This window comes from Terrapene carolina, unplaced genomic scaffold (genome assembly GCF_002925995.2).
Source record: "Terrapene carolina triunguis isolate 2854851 unplaced genomic scaffold, T_m_triunguis-2.0 Scaffold23, whole genome shotgun sequence".
In the NCBI taxonomy this organism is placed as follows: Eukaryota; Metazoa; Chordata; order Testudines; family Emydidae; genus Terrapene; species Terrapene triunguis.
Window position 1 is genome coordinate 2,769,317 of NW_020664374.1, and position 14,684 is coordinate 2,784,000.

General features: G+C 44.4%; 1 protein-coding gene across 4 annotated transcripts in view; it reads right to left on the reverse strand.

Annotated features, from left to right (window-relative positions):
- LOC112110524 (cytoplasmic FMR1-interacting protein 1) overlaps positions 1-14,684 on the reverse strand; it is a 119,304-nt gene that overhangs the window by 5,308 nt on the left and 99,312 nt on the right. For all 4 annotated transcript variants that reach the window (XM_024205569.2, XM_024205568.2, XM_024205570.1 and 1 more), the window contains 3 exons: positions 9,751-9,881; positions 2,740-2,812; positions 1,346-1,440 (listed from right to left, as the gene is read on the reverse strand). In XM_024205569.2, the coding sequence (XP_024061337.1) occupies positions 1,346-1,440; positions 2,740-2,812; positions 9,751-9,881 (299 nt within the window). The remainder of the gene's footprint in view (positions 1-1,345; positions 1,441-2,739; positions 2,813-9,750; positions 9,882-14,684) is intronic.

The following is a 14,684-nucleotide window of genomic DNA, read 5'->3' on the forward strand; positions in this document are numbered from 1 at the left end:
CCCGAGTCGACTGGCACGGGCCAGCGGTGGGTTTTAATTTGCTGTGTGGACATACCCCAAGAGTACTGTAAGACCGTTTACCTGCGTGCCCCAATTCCAGTTCTGCACTTCGCCTTGGAGCAGATGCATTCGAGTGAATTCAGAATGGGTTGTTTAAACAAAAGTAGTATTACTAGCTGGGTCACTAGTGTTGACTTTTCTTTTTGAACCAGTGCTTTTAAGGTTTTACTACGTTCATGAATTCTCCTGGGGTCAAGGGTCAAGTGGAAGATGGAAGCCAGAAAACACCAACCATGAAATATCTGGGTTAATTTTTTCACCCACTCAATGGAAGAGAAGCTTTTAAAGGCTTTCTGAGTGGAAAGGTCAGCCACTGCTGTACTGCGCCACCGTTTGCAAGGTTGTTTTTACTGAAATGAGTCAGAAGATAAAAATTGGTGTGTTCAGTTGTCTGCTGTCCCTCCCTCACTTATTACTGACTCCCTGGCCTGCTGCTATCAGAGGCTGATGTGCTTCAAAGTGAGCATGAAGTGATCTGTACACCTGTAGTAAACTGAGATTTATAATCAATACTTGCTCTATTGTACCAGCTTGTGCCCTCCCATTGTAAGATCTCTGCAGTAGGGACTGGGTTGCTTGCTCAGCACAGCTCACCTAACTCTACCCATGGTGCTAAAAGTAGTCTGAACTCTATACTTGACAACATTCCCTTTTGGCCCCCCAAATCCCTATCTCTCAAGGAGAGTTTGTCAGCTGTTGAAGCAAATGGGGAATGAAACACACTCTACAAGGACACAGAGGAGAACGGCCTCTGGACAGCAAGAGTAGCTCACTGTCAAGGCATGGAGGAGGAAGAATGTTCTCTGTTGGTAATTCATTTTCCAGGAAAGCTCAGATCAAATAGAACAGTTGGTTTCCAAAAAGGTTCTGATTTTATCCAATTTGTTCACTGAATCACAAGAGAATAAATGACTTTTTTAAAAGGTCACAGAGCAAATCAGTTGCTTTTGGTGGAATTTGAACTGGGAGCCCCTTGGGTGCAAATCCTTTGCTTTACACATTATATCACAATAGTGTACATGGAAATTAACACTTTAATCCTCTCCTGAAACCTAAAATGTCACTTCTGCACTGTCCCAAACATTCAGACAATAAGCCACCTGTGCACACAAGCTGCTGACCAACTTTACTGAATCCATGGATTTACTAGAGGCCCTGTTGTGTGAACAATTTTTGTGTGACATTTGTAATTCTGACATGGCTACTGATATTGTCAGGGTCTCCGGTTGCTTGCGCACTTATATTTCTGCATAAAATGTCTGGGGCACAAAATGTAAGACATTACCTGGGGTGTTCCTAATCTTTCAATCAGAGGAACAAGATGGAGTGGAGCATATTTTGATTCTAGTCTTTTCATTTTAGCATCAAGTCTTTCACCCTCTGAAAGAAAAAAAACCCCACATTATCCTTTAAAGTTAGGTGACTTCACTTTATAAACAATGAAAATTGCGGTACAGAAATTCATGTTTTTATTACAGTTTATTTTTGTCACAGTAGGAGTTGTGTGTGTAAATTATTCCTTTGGCAGGTAATTTCATTCAAAATGGCTTGCTTTTTCTTCAGTATGCAGTTTATTTGATGCACAGTATCCATTGACAGGTTTATTCCTTTAACACTGTTACATTATACATTAAAGTATAAAGAAACTAACTATACAGGCAAAAACTAACAGTGAAACTCATTTTGTTATTAACTAGTTTCTGCCCTCAAAATAAGGCTCTTATGGTGTCTCTAACATACTTTGACTCCCATGCATACTAAGCCAATTAATATTATCCTTATCACATGCAAAATACTTGCCTCCAGAGGATGGAGTTATAGTGAAAGTGTTTTATGTAGGGAAAGGTTAAAAAAAACAACCCCAAAACCCCCAAACACTCACCACTGGTGAGTAGGAAATGTTCTCTGGTGAGTGGGTGAATAAAATTTGCAATGATCTGGTTAGTCTGATGGCTGTCTACAGGGATCTGAGTAACTGCAATAAATCTGATAAGGCTCTTTCACTTTGTTATTTATGTCAATCCTCTGAGCAGAGGCACAGATAGATCTGCTGCTGCTGGTAGTGGGGCAGAAGTAGGAAAAGAGTAAGCCCCCCCCCCAAGTGGTAGAAGGATAAAATGGGGGAACAGAAGAAGCTCACCTTCCAGCAGTCAGGAAGGGGAAAAGAGAAGACAGACTGGAAGGAACAAATCCTGCAAGGTACTTCAGCAAAGCATTTAAGCACGTGAAAAGTCTGTGGCAACCATGCATGTGGTTGTGCTTTGCTGGATCAGAGAGACAGTACTCAGCACCTTGCAGGATCCAGCCCTAAACCTCCCCATCCCCAAGTTTATTTTGCACACCTACAAGCCAAGGCTGATATGAAGATGGGACCTCATAGCAAGTCCAGCATTCTCCAACCTCATCACCAAGTGGGGATGAGGCAGCGGTGGGCATATCACCAGTGTGCTGCACAGAGCGTTCTTGATCACCCCACCCCAGGGAGCCCTGGTTAATAGGCATAGGCCTCTTGCTATTTTGTGTACTGTACAATTTTCAGGCTTGCAGATACTCAGGAATTTGCTGTCGTTGCAAATGAATAGCGCTTGTGTAAGAAAGTTTCAGAATGATGAATTCACCAACAAGGAAGCAACATCGGGGGTAATACTGCTGGAGAACAAATGCTCGTCCAGCCCATACCTTTGACATGAACCCTTGGCAATATATTCTGGAACGGTGCAGCATGCAACAGGTCACACACTTCCTCTAGCGACTAGAACAAAAAGGAACAAGAAGCATTTAGGAGTCAAAAAACAGCAGCATGTCAAGGGCACCAAAATCTGCTTCTAAAACCATGCGGACATTCTCTAACAAATAGTGGCTGACACCAGAGGGCACCAAGTACCTACAGTTAGAACAAACACATGGTGCTTTTGGCTCCCTTTTCACAGAAGTACTTAGCAGCAATTTGGCTTCTGCGGGTTACCCTGGATTCACAAAGAGTTACAGCAACTCTACTCCCACCCAGAGTTGGCAGTTCTTAAAGGACAGAGGCTATTTATTGAAAAGACGAATGCAGAATGAGGAAGTTCTGTGTTAAAGTGGCAGACAGATCCTGTGTAGACACACACAAATGTGAACAAAGCTGCGAGTCATGCTTTTATTTTTACCAACACTGTTCCCATAACCCATTATCACCCAGAAACATGTCTCCCAGAAAGAAAGTCTCAGATGCAGGAGACTAATGGCAAGGGAGAGGGGGGTCCCAGCATGGAACATTTCAAATCTTTAAAATATAAGGAATAAAAAAAATAAAATTGTTTCACAAATATTAAAAAATATCCATGAAGTTGGATGCGTTTGCTTCTGGAAATCCCTGTATGTTCTCAGTGTATAAAACAGCCAAGAGCAGAAGCTGAGATAAGAGCTAGACTCATCTGAGGCCTCTTCAGAACAAAATTTGAGAAACAGTATGTTTTCATTTTTATATTTCATTGACATTAATGGTTTTAACAACCCCCAGAGAGGAGAGACGACTTCATGTTCCATGACTTATTTCAGTCAAACAAGGATCTGGCCCTTTTCCAAGGAAATTAAATAATTTACCCACAATGAGTGAAATTCTCTAACAGTCCATCTAATTAGATGCTGGTAGTAGTAGTAGTATTAGTAGTACATTTACATTGTGGTAGCACCCAAAGGCCTAATTGGGACTGGAGCCCCATGGTACTACTGGGCCCTGTACACACACAGATAGGAGGCAATCCCGACCAGAGGTCTTACAATCTGAGAAAGACACAAGCAGATGAAGGGTAGGGCTCCGGGACACTAGAGGGTGTCACACACACAGTTGTTGCTTCTGTAGGTCAAGTACATTGCACAAACCAGGGGTGCCTTGGATCTCTCCTTGCCCTCCTTCCCTCACAAAAACCTATAAGCAAATACATTCGATGAAGAACTGGCACAGCTTTGTTAATGACAGGTTTTTGTGTTTTTAATGGGCAGAGAAGAATGGCAATAGTGGGGAAATTAGAGTAATGGAGCAGGAAAAAGGAGGAGGAGAGGGACAGTCATAACATCCTTGCCTGCTGATGGGCAGACAATAACATAGTCATCATGGCAAAGGTTAGCCTAAGGAGGGCTGTATGGATAGCGTCAGGGAGCTGTTCCCCCATGCATAAAGGTGCTTATGGGGAAGGTTGACTGGTGGGTGGTAAAGGCTGGGAATGCTGCCAGAGAAATGGAGGGGGGTGGTCAATCAGCTAGGTAGGATGAGGCTACGTTGCAAAGGTAGACAAGAAGTTTATGTGAGTTGGAGAGGAGAAAAAGGAGCCAGAGGAGAGATTCAAGAGACGGGTGCTGTGGTCAGAACAAAGAGCCAGGAAGATCTTAGCAGTAGCATTTTAAATGGACTATCTGAATGTTGCAGTAGTCAAGGCCAAATGAGTCTAAAAAGAGTCTTAAGACACGCTTTGGCTTTTGGAATTAGCGGGAACAGAACCCCTTTCCTCTCAAGTGAAAGGGAACCTCCTTCACAGCTCCCACCTAAAGGAGGGATTGGACTTCTTACTCCAACAGGAGCTCATGAGAAGGGTCACTGAAGAGGGACGGGGAGGGGGGATGGAAAGATGGGGTGGACAGGAACCGGATCGTGTAACCCAGTTCTATTGTGCTGAAAACCCAGCAGTCTTAGGTGATCTGGGTCCAGGTATCCAGGAAATAAGGAAGGTGGTTGGAAAATGGGGGTAGCTGGATCTAGTGCAGGGGGGATTGCGATATTGACCTCGAGTGTCTCGTCAAAATGAGTGCTTTGATGACTCGCGGTGCCTGGGAGCCGAATGTGTAGGGCCCGTCGAGGAAGATTGCGGAGGGGACCTGCAATCTTCTTCCACTGTTCTCAGCACCCAGTAGTCTGATTTGATGAGGGACCACGCCAGGCTGAAATAGGAGAGTCGTCTGAAAACAAGGGGGGTGGGGGGAAGGGCAGGATCTGGTATGGGAACTGATATAACACCCTCAAGTGCCCATTCAAAAAAATTCTGCTTGGGGACTCCTGGATATTTGTGTGATCCCGATAATGAGGCTGAGGTGGAAGATGGCAGTTGCATGTGCTCATAACCTCTGCCCATTTCTTAAACAGGTCTCGGCGAGGCGGCAGAGCCAAGAAGCAGACCAGGTGCAAAGGTCTTAAGTGCTTTCCCTAAGATGCTGGGGCATAGAAGCCCAGGGACCTGACGGTGGCTCTAGAATCTTTCAGTCCATGGAAATTTGCATCCGTCTGCAATTTCCCTCAAACGGAAGGTTCTGAATGGACTGCTGAACCTGCATGACCACTACTGATGCCTTTGCTCTAGCAGCCATGTCAGCTGCATCTTCCCTTTCTCCACCAGAGCGGAGAATTCCTGTTTGGACTCCTGCGGCAGCGAGTCCTTGAATTTTGACATGAAGTCCCAGATGTTATAGTTGTACCGCCCAAGTAAGGCCTTTCTGGTTGGAGATGTGGAGCTGTAACCCACCAGTAGCATAAATCTTTTTACCAAACAGGTCCAGCTTCTTTGAGTCCTTCAGTTGGTTTGTTTTTTTGGGGGGGAGAGGGGGGAAGGTGTCACACCTTGCAGCCCTTTCCTTTCTCTTTCATTGGCCGCTGCAACCACAAGGGACCCAGGAAGGGGGTGAGAATATAAGTATTCATACTACTTGACGGGAACATAGTACTTTTCTTTACTCTTTTTAAGTGGGGGAGCAGAGAGGATGGGGTCTGGCATAGAGACCTGACTGGACCTATAACGGCCTCGTTGAGGGGTAGGGCCACCTTTGACGGGGCCGCTGCGGCCAAGATGTTGATCAGGCTGTGTGAGGACTCTTTAAACACCTCCACTTCCAGCCCTAGCTTAGAAGCCACCCTTTCCAATAGCTCCTGGTAAGCTCTAAAATCATCCTGCAATGCCGAGCCGCTTGGCCCCAACACAGCTTTGTCTGGGGAGGAGGAGGCCTGCACTGGCAGCGGGCCTTCTTCCTCTTCTTCTGCACAGACCACATCATGCAGCCCCAAATCCTGAGTATTGGTACCAGGCTTGGTATTGGAGCCCGGGTCGGGTGCCAGATGGTGGGGCAGAGGGGCCCTTCTCTCAGACACCACCGAGTACAAACGACTGGAAGGCAGTCCTGATACCGGGGGAAAATCCAACAGATTCCAGAAAAAGGCCACTGCCCACTGGGCCAGGCACCTGGAGGAGCACCCACACCGGGATCCGATGGACCGTAGGTCGTGTACTGGTATTGGCCCCTTGGTTGGGTGCAGGACTCCACCTCTGACTCTGAGGACAAGTTGGCTTGAGGGGACCACGGAGGGATGGTACCCCTCGCTTCCGTCAGCCAGTGCCGAGGGTCCGGGGAACGGTGCTGGAGCAGGGAAGTATTTGCTAACATCAGCAGGTCGGTTTCCCTCTGGTCGGTACCAGTGCTGGATAGGAGCTCGGGGCAACATGCTTCCTTCTGCTTGATGACCTCGCCTGTGCCAGAACTTGCCCCGCCAGTGTCAGCGGAACCAGGAGAGCCATCAGGTCCCTGACTACTGCAAATGTCTCTGGGGCGGATGGCACCGTGATCCCGCTGGCGCCACAATGTTCACCCGGTTTCGGAGGATGGTGCTTCACTGGACTCAATGGCATTTGTGAGCAAAGTGGAGTCGACAGTGCTGCTTGTGGGCATAGAGGAGTGGCCGCTGGAAGAGCACTTCATACTAATGCTGAGGTACTCAGTGCAGAGTCCGATTGGCTTGGCTCCGACTCTGGTCTGAGTGCAGCTTCCATCAGGATGGACCTTAGCTTAGCCTCCCTGTCCTTTTTCGTATGAGGCTTGAACTGGCAGCAGGTCTCTCATACGTGAGTCTCCCCGAGACACTTCAGACACCTGAAGTGCGGGTTGTCCACTGTCATGGGCGTGCTGCAGGAGGCGCAGGGTTTGAAGCCCAGATACCGGGGCATGCCCGGCCCCAAGGGCAGAGGATGTCCTTCTAAACACGTGGGGATCCAAGTATATAACACTCCTACTAATAGAGATAAACTGAAGGTAACTAAACTTGTGAAAGGATGGAATAACAGAACCACCAACGAATGCCTTGCCAAGGCAAGAGAAGTTGTTCCAGTGATCATCAGAGGTGGTAAGAAGGAACTGAGAGGGCACAGGGCCGGCTGGGCCCCTTATTACTGGCGCACGAGCATGTGGCACCAGAGGGCGCTAGAGCCGGCCTGACGGATACCATTGAGGGGAAAATCTGTGACGACTGTGCACGCAGCATGCGCGCACCTAACGTGGAATGGACATGAGCAAGCATTCAAAGAAGAACAAGGTCTTATAATGGAAAATGTCAGACAAATTTAACTATAGGCGTCGCCACCTGTGCCTCCTATAACATTTTCCCCCTTTATACTGCCTTGTATCCACCTGAGGGTCACAAAGCAGCACATAATTTAACCTCACAACATCCCTGTGTATCCTTATTTTACAGACAGGGAAAACTGAAGCAAAAAGATAGAGAGCGACTTGGTCACACAGCAAGTCTTTGGCCCTGATCACCTTCGCCCCCACACCGTACATCCCATTGTACATTATCTAAGAACATGAGAAGGCCATACTGGGTCAAACCACTGGTCCATCCAGCCCAGTATCCGGTCTTCCGACTCTGGCCAATGCCAGGTGGTTTAGAGGGAATGAACATAACAGGCAATCAACAAGTGATCCATTCCCTGTCGCCCATTGCCAGCTTCTGGCAAACCGAGGCTAGGGATACTCAGAGCACGGGGTTGCATCCGTGTCCATCCTAGTAATAGCCATTGATGGACCTATCCTCCTTGAACTTATTTAGTTCTTTGTTGAATCCTGTTATATAGTTTTGGCCTTCACAACATCCTCTGGCAATTTAAAATATAAAAATAAAAAAATGTTTGAGTTGCCACTGCAGCCTTGGCAGATATACTGCCTGGCCCTCAGCTACTACTTAATAGTGATGTTGTGTTACATTGCGTACTTAAGAACATCTAGGAGCTCACTGATGAAGTCTGTTGTGCCAGTTCACTCTGTTCTTGAGTTAAATATAGAGCCATATAAATTCTTGATATGCTAACGTTTGTGTTTCTAAAGAGAAAAAAACAGCTCTCTCATTTTCTTTGTCATCTAGTCATTTATTACACAAACTCTGAGTTTAAAAAACAAATGGAATATTCCATATGTGATCCCCCTTTCCCCTACCAATCTGTCCTGTCCACAAAGGGCTATAGGAATTTAACAAAAACTCAAGAATTTTAAAACAGAAATAAGTAGGATGTATCCATTTCAGGGCGTCAACAACCTGAAGACCACCTTATGTGCCACATTAGTTTCTATACATGAATCACGGAATACAAACCCAACACATTGTTATTCCTCTTTTTAGATACGTGAGAGGCACTCAGATTTTATGACAATAGGAGACCAGAAGTACCCACACAGAGAGAGAACTAACTACCACCTTCCTCCAAAAAACACTAAGCAAAAGCTGGAGCACAGGATAAGATTACTACATGGTATAGAGAACAATGTGTTGAAAATATTGCAACCACAGACAGCCAATTTAGTACATATGGGATTTGGAAGTTGCATCTGTTTTCACTGGTAAAATATTTTCAGACGCACTCTTCCATCAAATGGAGTTGCAAGAGGGCATGCATAAATTCATGGTTGGTGCAGTGCCATCTCACTGATATTCAATAACCTACATAGGAAGAGCAATGGCATTAACACCTGAGCTATGATTGACAGTATATGGAGAAACAAGGATTTAATTTTCTACTTTCCCTAAATGAGTTTATTTCAAAATGTCCACTAGAATTGCAGATGTTAGAGACGGGAAAAATCTTTGAGGCCTAATCCACTCCCACTGCTAATGCAGGACTGTGCACCACAGTAGGTTTTCTACATTTTTTTCCCAGTCAAGTGGTAAATGTCCCAAGCGATGGGGACTACATACTCTCTTAGGCAGACTATGCCATGTTTCATGGCAAAAATGTTGCACTAGCTCTAACAACAAAACATGCGGCAAAGAGTTTTACCAAGTGTGTTCTTTTAGGCTCTTGGGTTTTTACAGACAATTTCAGTAGCTTGTGTGGTTAGTGCTAGCAGAAGATAATATAAACCGTACAGTCATGATTCTATTTTAATTTTAAGTAGAGGGGCTTATATTGTGTAGACCAAGAGAGGGTACTCCTTGTCTGTGAGCCAAAGCTCTCTTCTGATTATTTCACACTTTTATTCTAGCACTGATTTTCCCTACCTTCTCTGTGTCCATCTGCTACCACTGTGGCAATTTACCTTTCCTTGTGAAGATAAGGTGCACCGACCCACCCCAGCTTTCAGGATGCACAGACCCACCCCAACCACCCATAAACTGGACTGCGAGGGGAGCTGAGAAAGAAGTGGAGTTGGCCAGGTTCTCCTTAGCATTCAACCACGTCCATACATTGGTACCAAGTCTGAGCTTTGCAAGGCTGTAAGAGAGAACTCACCAATGTTTCTGCACCCAAAAGATATTTTTTCTTAAGGGAGATTGTTTTACAATTGAAGAAAACTTTCCGAAGTCATGTCTGTAGTTTTAGCTTAAGGCATCAATGACAGCGATTTTTGAAGAACGTTTTTGGATACACAAGGTGTTAAAGTAACTTCCTAAGCACCTACCAGACTCTGCTCGATGAGTAGACAGAAGAGCACAGCATTTCCCACTTCCCGCAAATTCTGGAAACACACAGTCTTCAGTTCTGCATATTCGACAATGTCCTTCAGCTGATGGTGGAAAAATTCCAGGATACCTGATGTGTGTGTATGCATATATATATATTTATTTAAAAGAAAAGAAAAAAAGGTGAAAACCTTTGAGGAGTCAAGGCTAATTATTTCAATAGTTATCATATACACATCTATTAACTTACTGAAATCACCTGATAAAAAAATCTAGTTAAGTGGATAAAATCATACGGAACAGAAATAGTTTCCCCTTTACCAAAACAGCAGATAGTGGAGTGAGACGGGGAGTGGAACAAGAAGGAAAAGTTGATGTAGATATCAAGTCCCGCACTGGCTCACTGAGGATGAATATAATTGTAGAGCTTTGTACAACTTTTTTTCTAGTAGCATCTTTCATGCAAGGAATGCAAGCCATGTCTACAGAAGGCGGGGGCAGGGGGTGGGATAACACATGGAACTGTATCCGGGAAGGCAGAGACCCTGAAAAGGATTTGGGATCATAGTGGCAACTGAAGATGAGCTTCCAGTGCAATGCACCTTATATCTAATTTGAATCTGTCTGACTTTAACTTCCAGCTATTGGTTCTTGTGATGCCTTTTTCCGCTAGGTTAAAGAGCCCTTTAGTACTTGGTATTTTCTCCCTACCAAGGTACTTACACACCATTATCAAGTTACTTTGATCGTCTTTTGATAAGGTTTATATTTTGTATAACAAAATAAAATAAAATACTGGGTATTATATATCCACACCAAGTAATAGAGCTCCTTGCAGCCACTCTGAAAAAAAAAAAAAAATCTGCTTCCTTTGCATAGCCCCAGTCTCCATAAAGGATACGCTGTGAAAGGAGTATGTGTTATAACAAGGCCTTCCTTTATAAACAAACGTTTAGGTGGGTCCCATTTCACATGCTGCTATCTTTCACCTGCACTTGAAATTATGGCTTAAGAGCTGCATATTACCTATTTTGGTTTATTCCAATAAACAACCTACGAGAAGCAAATGAGACACTAAAAAGGTTTTGTTGAAAATATTTCTAGTGTTCAGTTTTACATGATACCTAATAATAAATCCCTGAAAGCTTATTATGTTGTTTCTTTGTCTGCAGCATTCCTTCTTCCCACTAATTTGTGAACATAAATGCAATAGGCAAATTTGTAAGTTATTGAATCATCTGAATATATACAATATCCCCAAGATAAATACGTTTAGGTTTTTTTCCAGGCTAACAGTAATTTTAATTAAATCCCTTCATTTGTACAAGGCTGGGGAGGATAGGTGTAACTAGGAAGTATTTAATATTATTCATACATATAACCTCTGCAGCTGTCTTACATCACTCTCATCAGAAACAAAGGTTGTTTGATATAAAATGTATTTCGTAAATGCAGAGGATTAACAAAGGATTAGGCCCCATCTCTGCTTCCTAAATCCTATCTCAAAAGAGCTCACATGGCAGATGTCACATTTCAGTGATGTGGTCTGGCTTTCTAAATTAATTAGCACACAGATTAAGTCGACATAGGCAATTTAAAATGGGTTGGATTTCTCCATTTAAGGTTACCTTTCCTTTTCTATAAAACTATCCTGCTTCCTAGCTAAAAGCTCTTGTCAACCATGTCCCAAAGGTCTAAAAGAACACAAAATTTGCTACCTATAGTATGTTTAAAGTATAGACTAATGACATTTGTTCTTTCAAAGAACTGAGCTGGGCTCTATGATTTTCTGCACAGTGCCTGTTGGGTTTTTATTATTAAATGAAATCTCTGCTACTGTTCATTATAAAAATGCCTCCTAACAAGCAGTGTGCTACGGCATAACCTTTAATTTTACATTCTCTCATAGAACTTTTAATACAAACTCTGGCCCTGACCATGCAAAGAAATACACACACACTTAACTTTATGTGCTTTGTGTCCCACTGACTTCAGTTGGATTATGCTCTGCGCACATGTATTTGTTTTTGAATGATCAGGGCCTGCATGCATTACACACATTGCTTACTGTATTCACTGAACAAAAATTATGTTATTCTGTTTTTCATATTTAGCAGATTATTTATTGTCTAGCCAAGGCCATTTTGTTTTCATCTGATGAAAATGCTTTTTCAATTTCTGCCTTGTTTTCTGACAATTAACTAGAATATTCCCCCACCCCCACCCCCCGCATCCAGTACATATAGAGATTTGAAGGCCATCTCCAAGGCAATCAGCTTTCAAATGACCTCCGTGAAATTCTTTCATTTTCCTTTCTGCAATGAAATCTCAAATTCAGAATACTAAACGCTTGAAAGTAAAGCTTCATTTTGGTAAGTAAACTACTATCAGACCTTTCAAAGGGGCCTTCCCTTCCTTCTCCCTACCTCCTCAATAGTCCCTGCCTTCTCCTGCCTACCTCTGACATACATCCCCTCCCCAAAACACTCCTGTGAGCCCTGCCTCCCTCCAAATTCCCTCCCCAAAGGAGAGTCTTCAGAGTAACCTACAACATACTTCCTTCCAGTCTCACCCCAGCAGGCTTCCCGTGAGCCTCCTCCCCCCATCCACCTCCCCACAGATGAGCTCCTGTTCCCATAGCCCCCAGTTTGTTAAAAAAGCCCAAAGAATCAGTTGCTGTCAAAGCCCTTCTGCTGTGTCTTGGAACTCCAGTTTTTGTGCACTCAGAAGAGGCAACTCCCCAAGTTGCTGTGAGAGAGATTTCACCTGGGGTGAAACAGTCCCAAATATTTTAAAGGATAGAAAAAACAGTTTCAGTGTGGTTCAGGGATTCTTTTGGGTCATACTTTGTCCTAAGCCAGGTTTTGCCCCCCCGACTCTATTTTCATATGCATTTTCAAATTTAGTCACAAAATTTGACATACACCTTTAAAAAAAGTTTACTCCAATGCAATCTTCAGGTGGTAATTTAATTTATTTAATAATAATTTTTAAAAAGTCTATCCCCTCTCTGAGTTTATATTTTGGAAGGCTCCGTCTTTACCACTCCCCCGCTCCCTTTTTAAATCTTTCCCTCTGCAGGTTTTCCAGCTGTAGCACAAATCTAACCTTATCACTGCAGCAGCGCTGACATAAGCACGTTTTTTCTGATTCCCAAAAACATTTTAGTATGGCTAGATGATCAAAAACAACTGTAGTCATATTCAAACACTACAAGAAATTAGTAATAGAAAAGAAAAAGATAAATATGGGACAATTATATTTCTAAGATGACTTAAACGGATAAATAAAATATGCTTAAATATGTAGGACAGTGTTCCTTTAAGAACTTGAGAGCTACTGCAATGTCGCCCCCTCACCTCCAAAATCCTTTAGTTTAATGCAGTCATAAAAATATTTATCTAAAATACAGGATGAGTAAGTTGCACACCACTTAAAGACCGTTTCTATGGAAACAAAATCTTTGGCAAGGAGGCCTCTTGAACTCAGCTGCCCGTATCTCCATCCTCTGTTCCTTTTAGCATGGATAAAGAGTCATTAAAAATCCGCAAGGACAGACATGATTGGAATTGCTCAAGTCCTATATAATTAATGGCATCCAATAAAACATTCCAAATGAAAACTCTGAGCTGTGTAATGTAATTAGGGGCTTACTAAGTGTACTTAGATAGAGAATGATGGCTATTCATATGTAGATGTGAACTGGGAAATAGATTCTGAATTGATAAATGTGCAGTACATTAAGCCAGCCCAGATCCTTATGCATTAAAGCTTTGGATCAGAGCAGTAGCTTTGGTCTTTGTGGCTAGGCAGCTGAGACAATGAGAGTGATGTGTGAATGAGTTTGTACCAGAGAACTAAAATAGCAGCTGAGTATCTTCAGTGATACCCATGCGTATTGCTAGTACAGTTACACATTTGTTTAAGGTACTTGTGCTGAGCGCTGTAGGAGGTGGAGGAATGGACAGTGCATAGAAGTTATGGCCTATACGCTTCCCTCCACTAACGTGAGCCGAGAGGAGCAAAACATGGAAGAAACTGGTGCGGGGAAGGGTGGGACAGAAGGGAGAGGACAGAGCAGTGACTGTACAGCACACATCCCTCCCCTCTCGGTCTGCCGGGTTAGGGCTGTGTAGGCCAGAGGGAGGAAGAAGCGACAGGGGCGGCTCTATGTTTTTGCCTCCCCAAGCACGGCAAGCAGGCGGCTTTCGGCGGTGTGCCTGCGGGCGGTCCGCTGGTCATGCGGATTCGGTGGCATGCCTGCGGGAGGTCCGCCGGTGCCGCGCCATCGGCATCCCCGCCACCGAATTGCCGCCAAAGCCGCGGGACCGACGGACCTCCCGCAGGCACGCCGCCGAAAAGCCGCCTGCCTGCCGCCCTCACAGCAACTGGCAGGCCACCCCCCGCAGCTTGCCGCCCCAGGAACGTGCTTGCTGCGCTGGTGCCTGGAGCCGCCCCTGAGGCTGGAGAGGGATGGCTACTGTCTGCAACATTTTCTCCCCACAGACAATAACACTGGTTCCCCCATGTCACACTAAGCTTTCCCCTCCCCCCCCCACCCTCACAGCAGGGAGGGTTGGGGCAGCAGCCAACAGAGATCATGAAAATATAGTACGGTTCCAGAGGGATCAATGCTGCTATTGGGAAGAGGGTCACACGGGGAGTAATGTGAACGCCCTGAGTCTCCAAACAAGTTTTCTATTCAGTTTCTTATACCACACCCCTCACCTGTGGTTTCCGAGCACCATCCCGTAGTGCACTGAGGAACATGACTAGCATCTGCTATGTGAGGTTTCTCCTTCTCTCCCCCCAAAAGGGAAGATGACATGTTATTTTTTCTAAATGTATTTTATGCTATTAGTGAAGACCAGGTTGAAGAAACGCAGATGGCACTTGGAAAGGAAAGTGCCAAGGTCTGAGAAAGTTTAGCTCC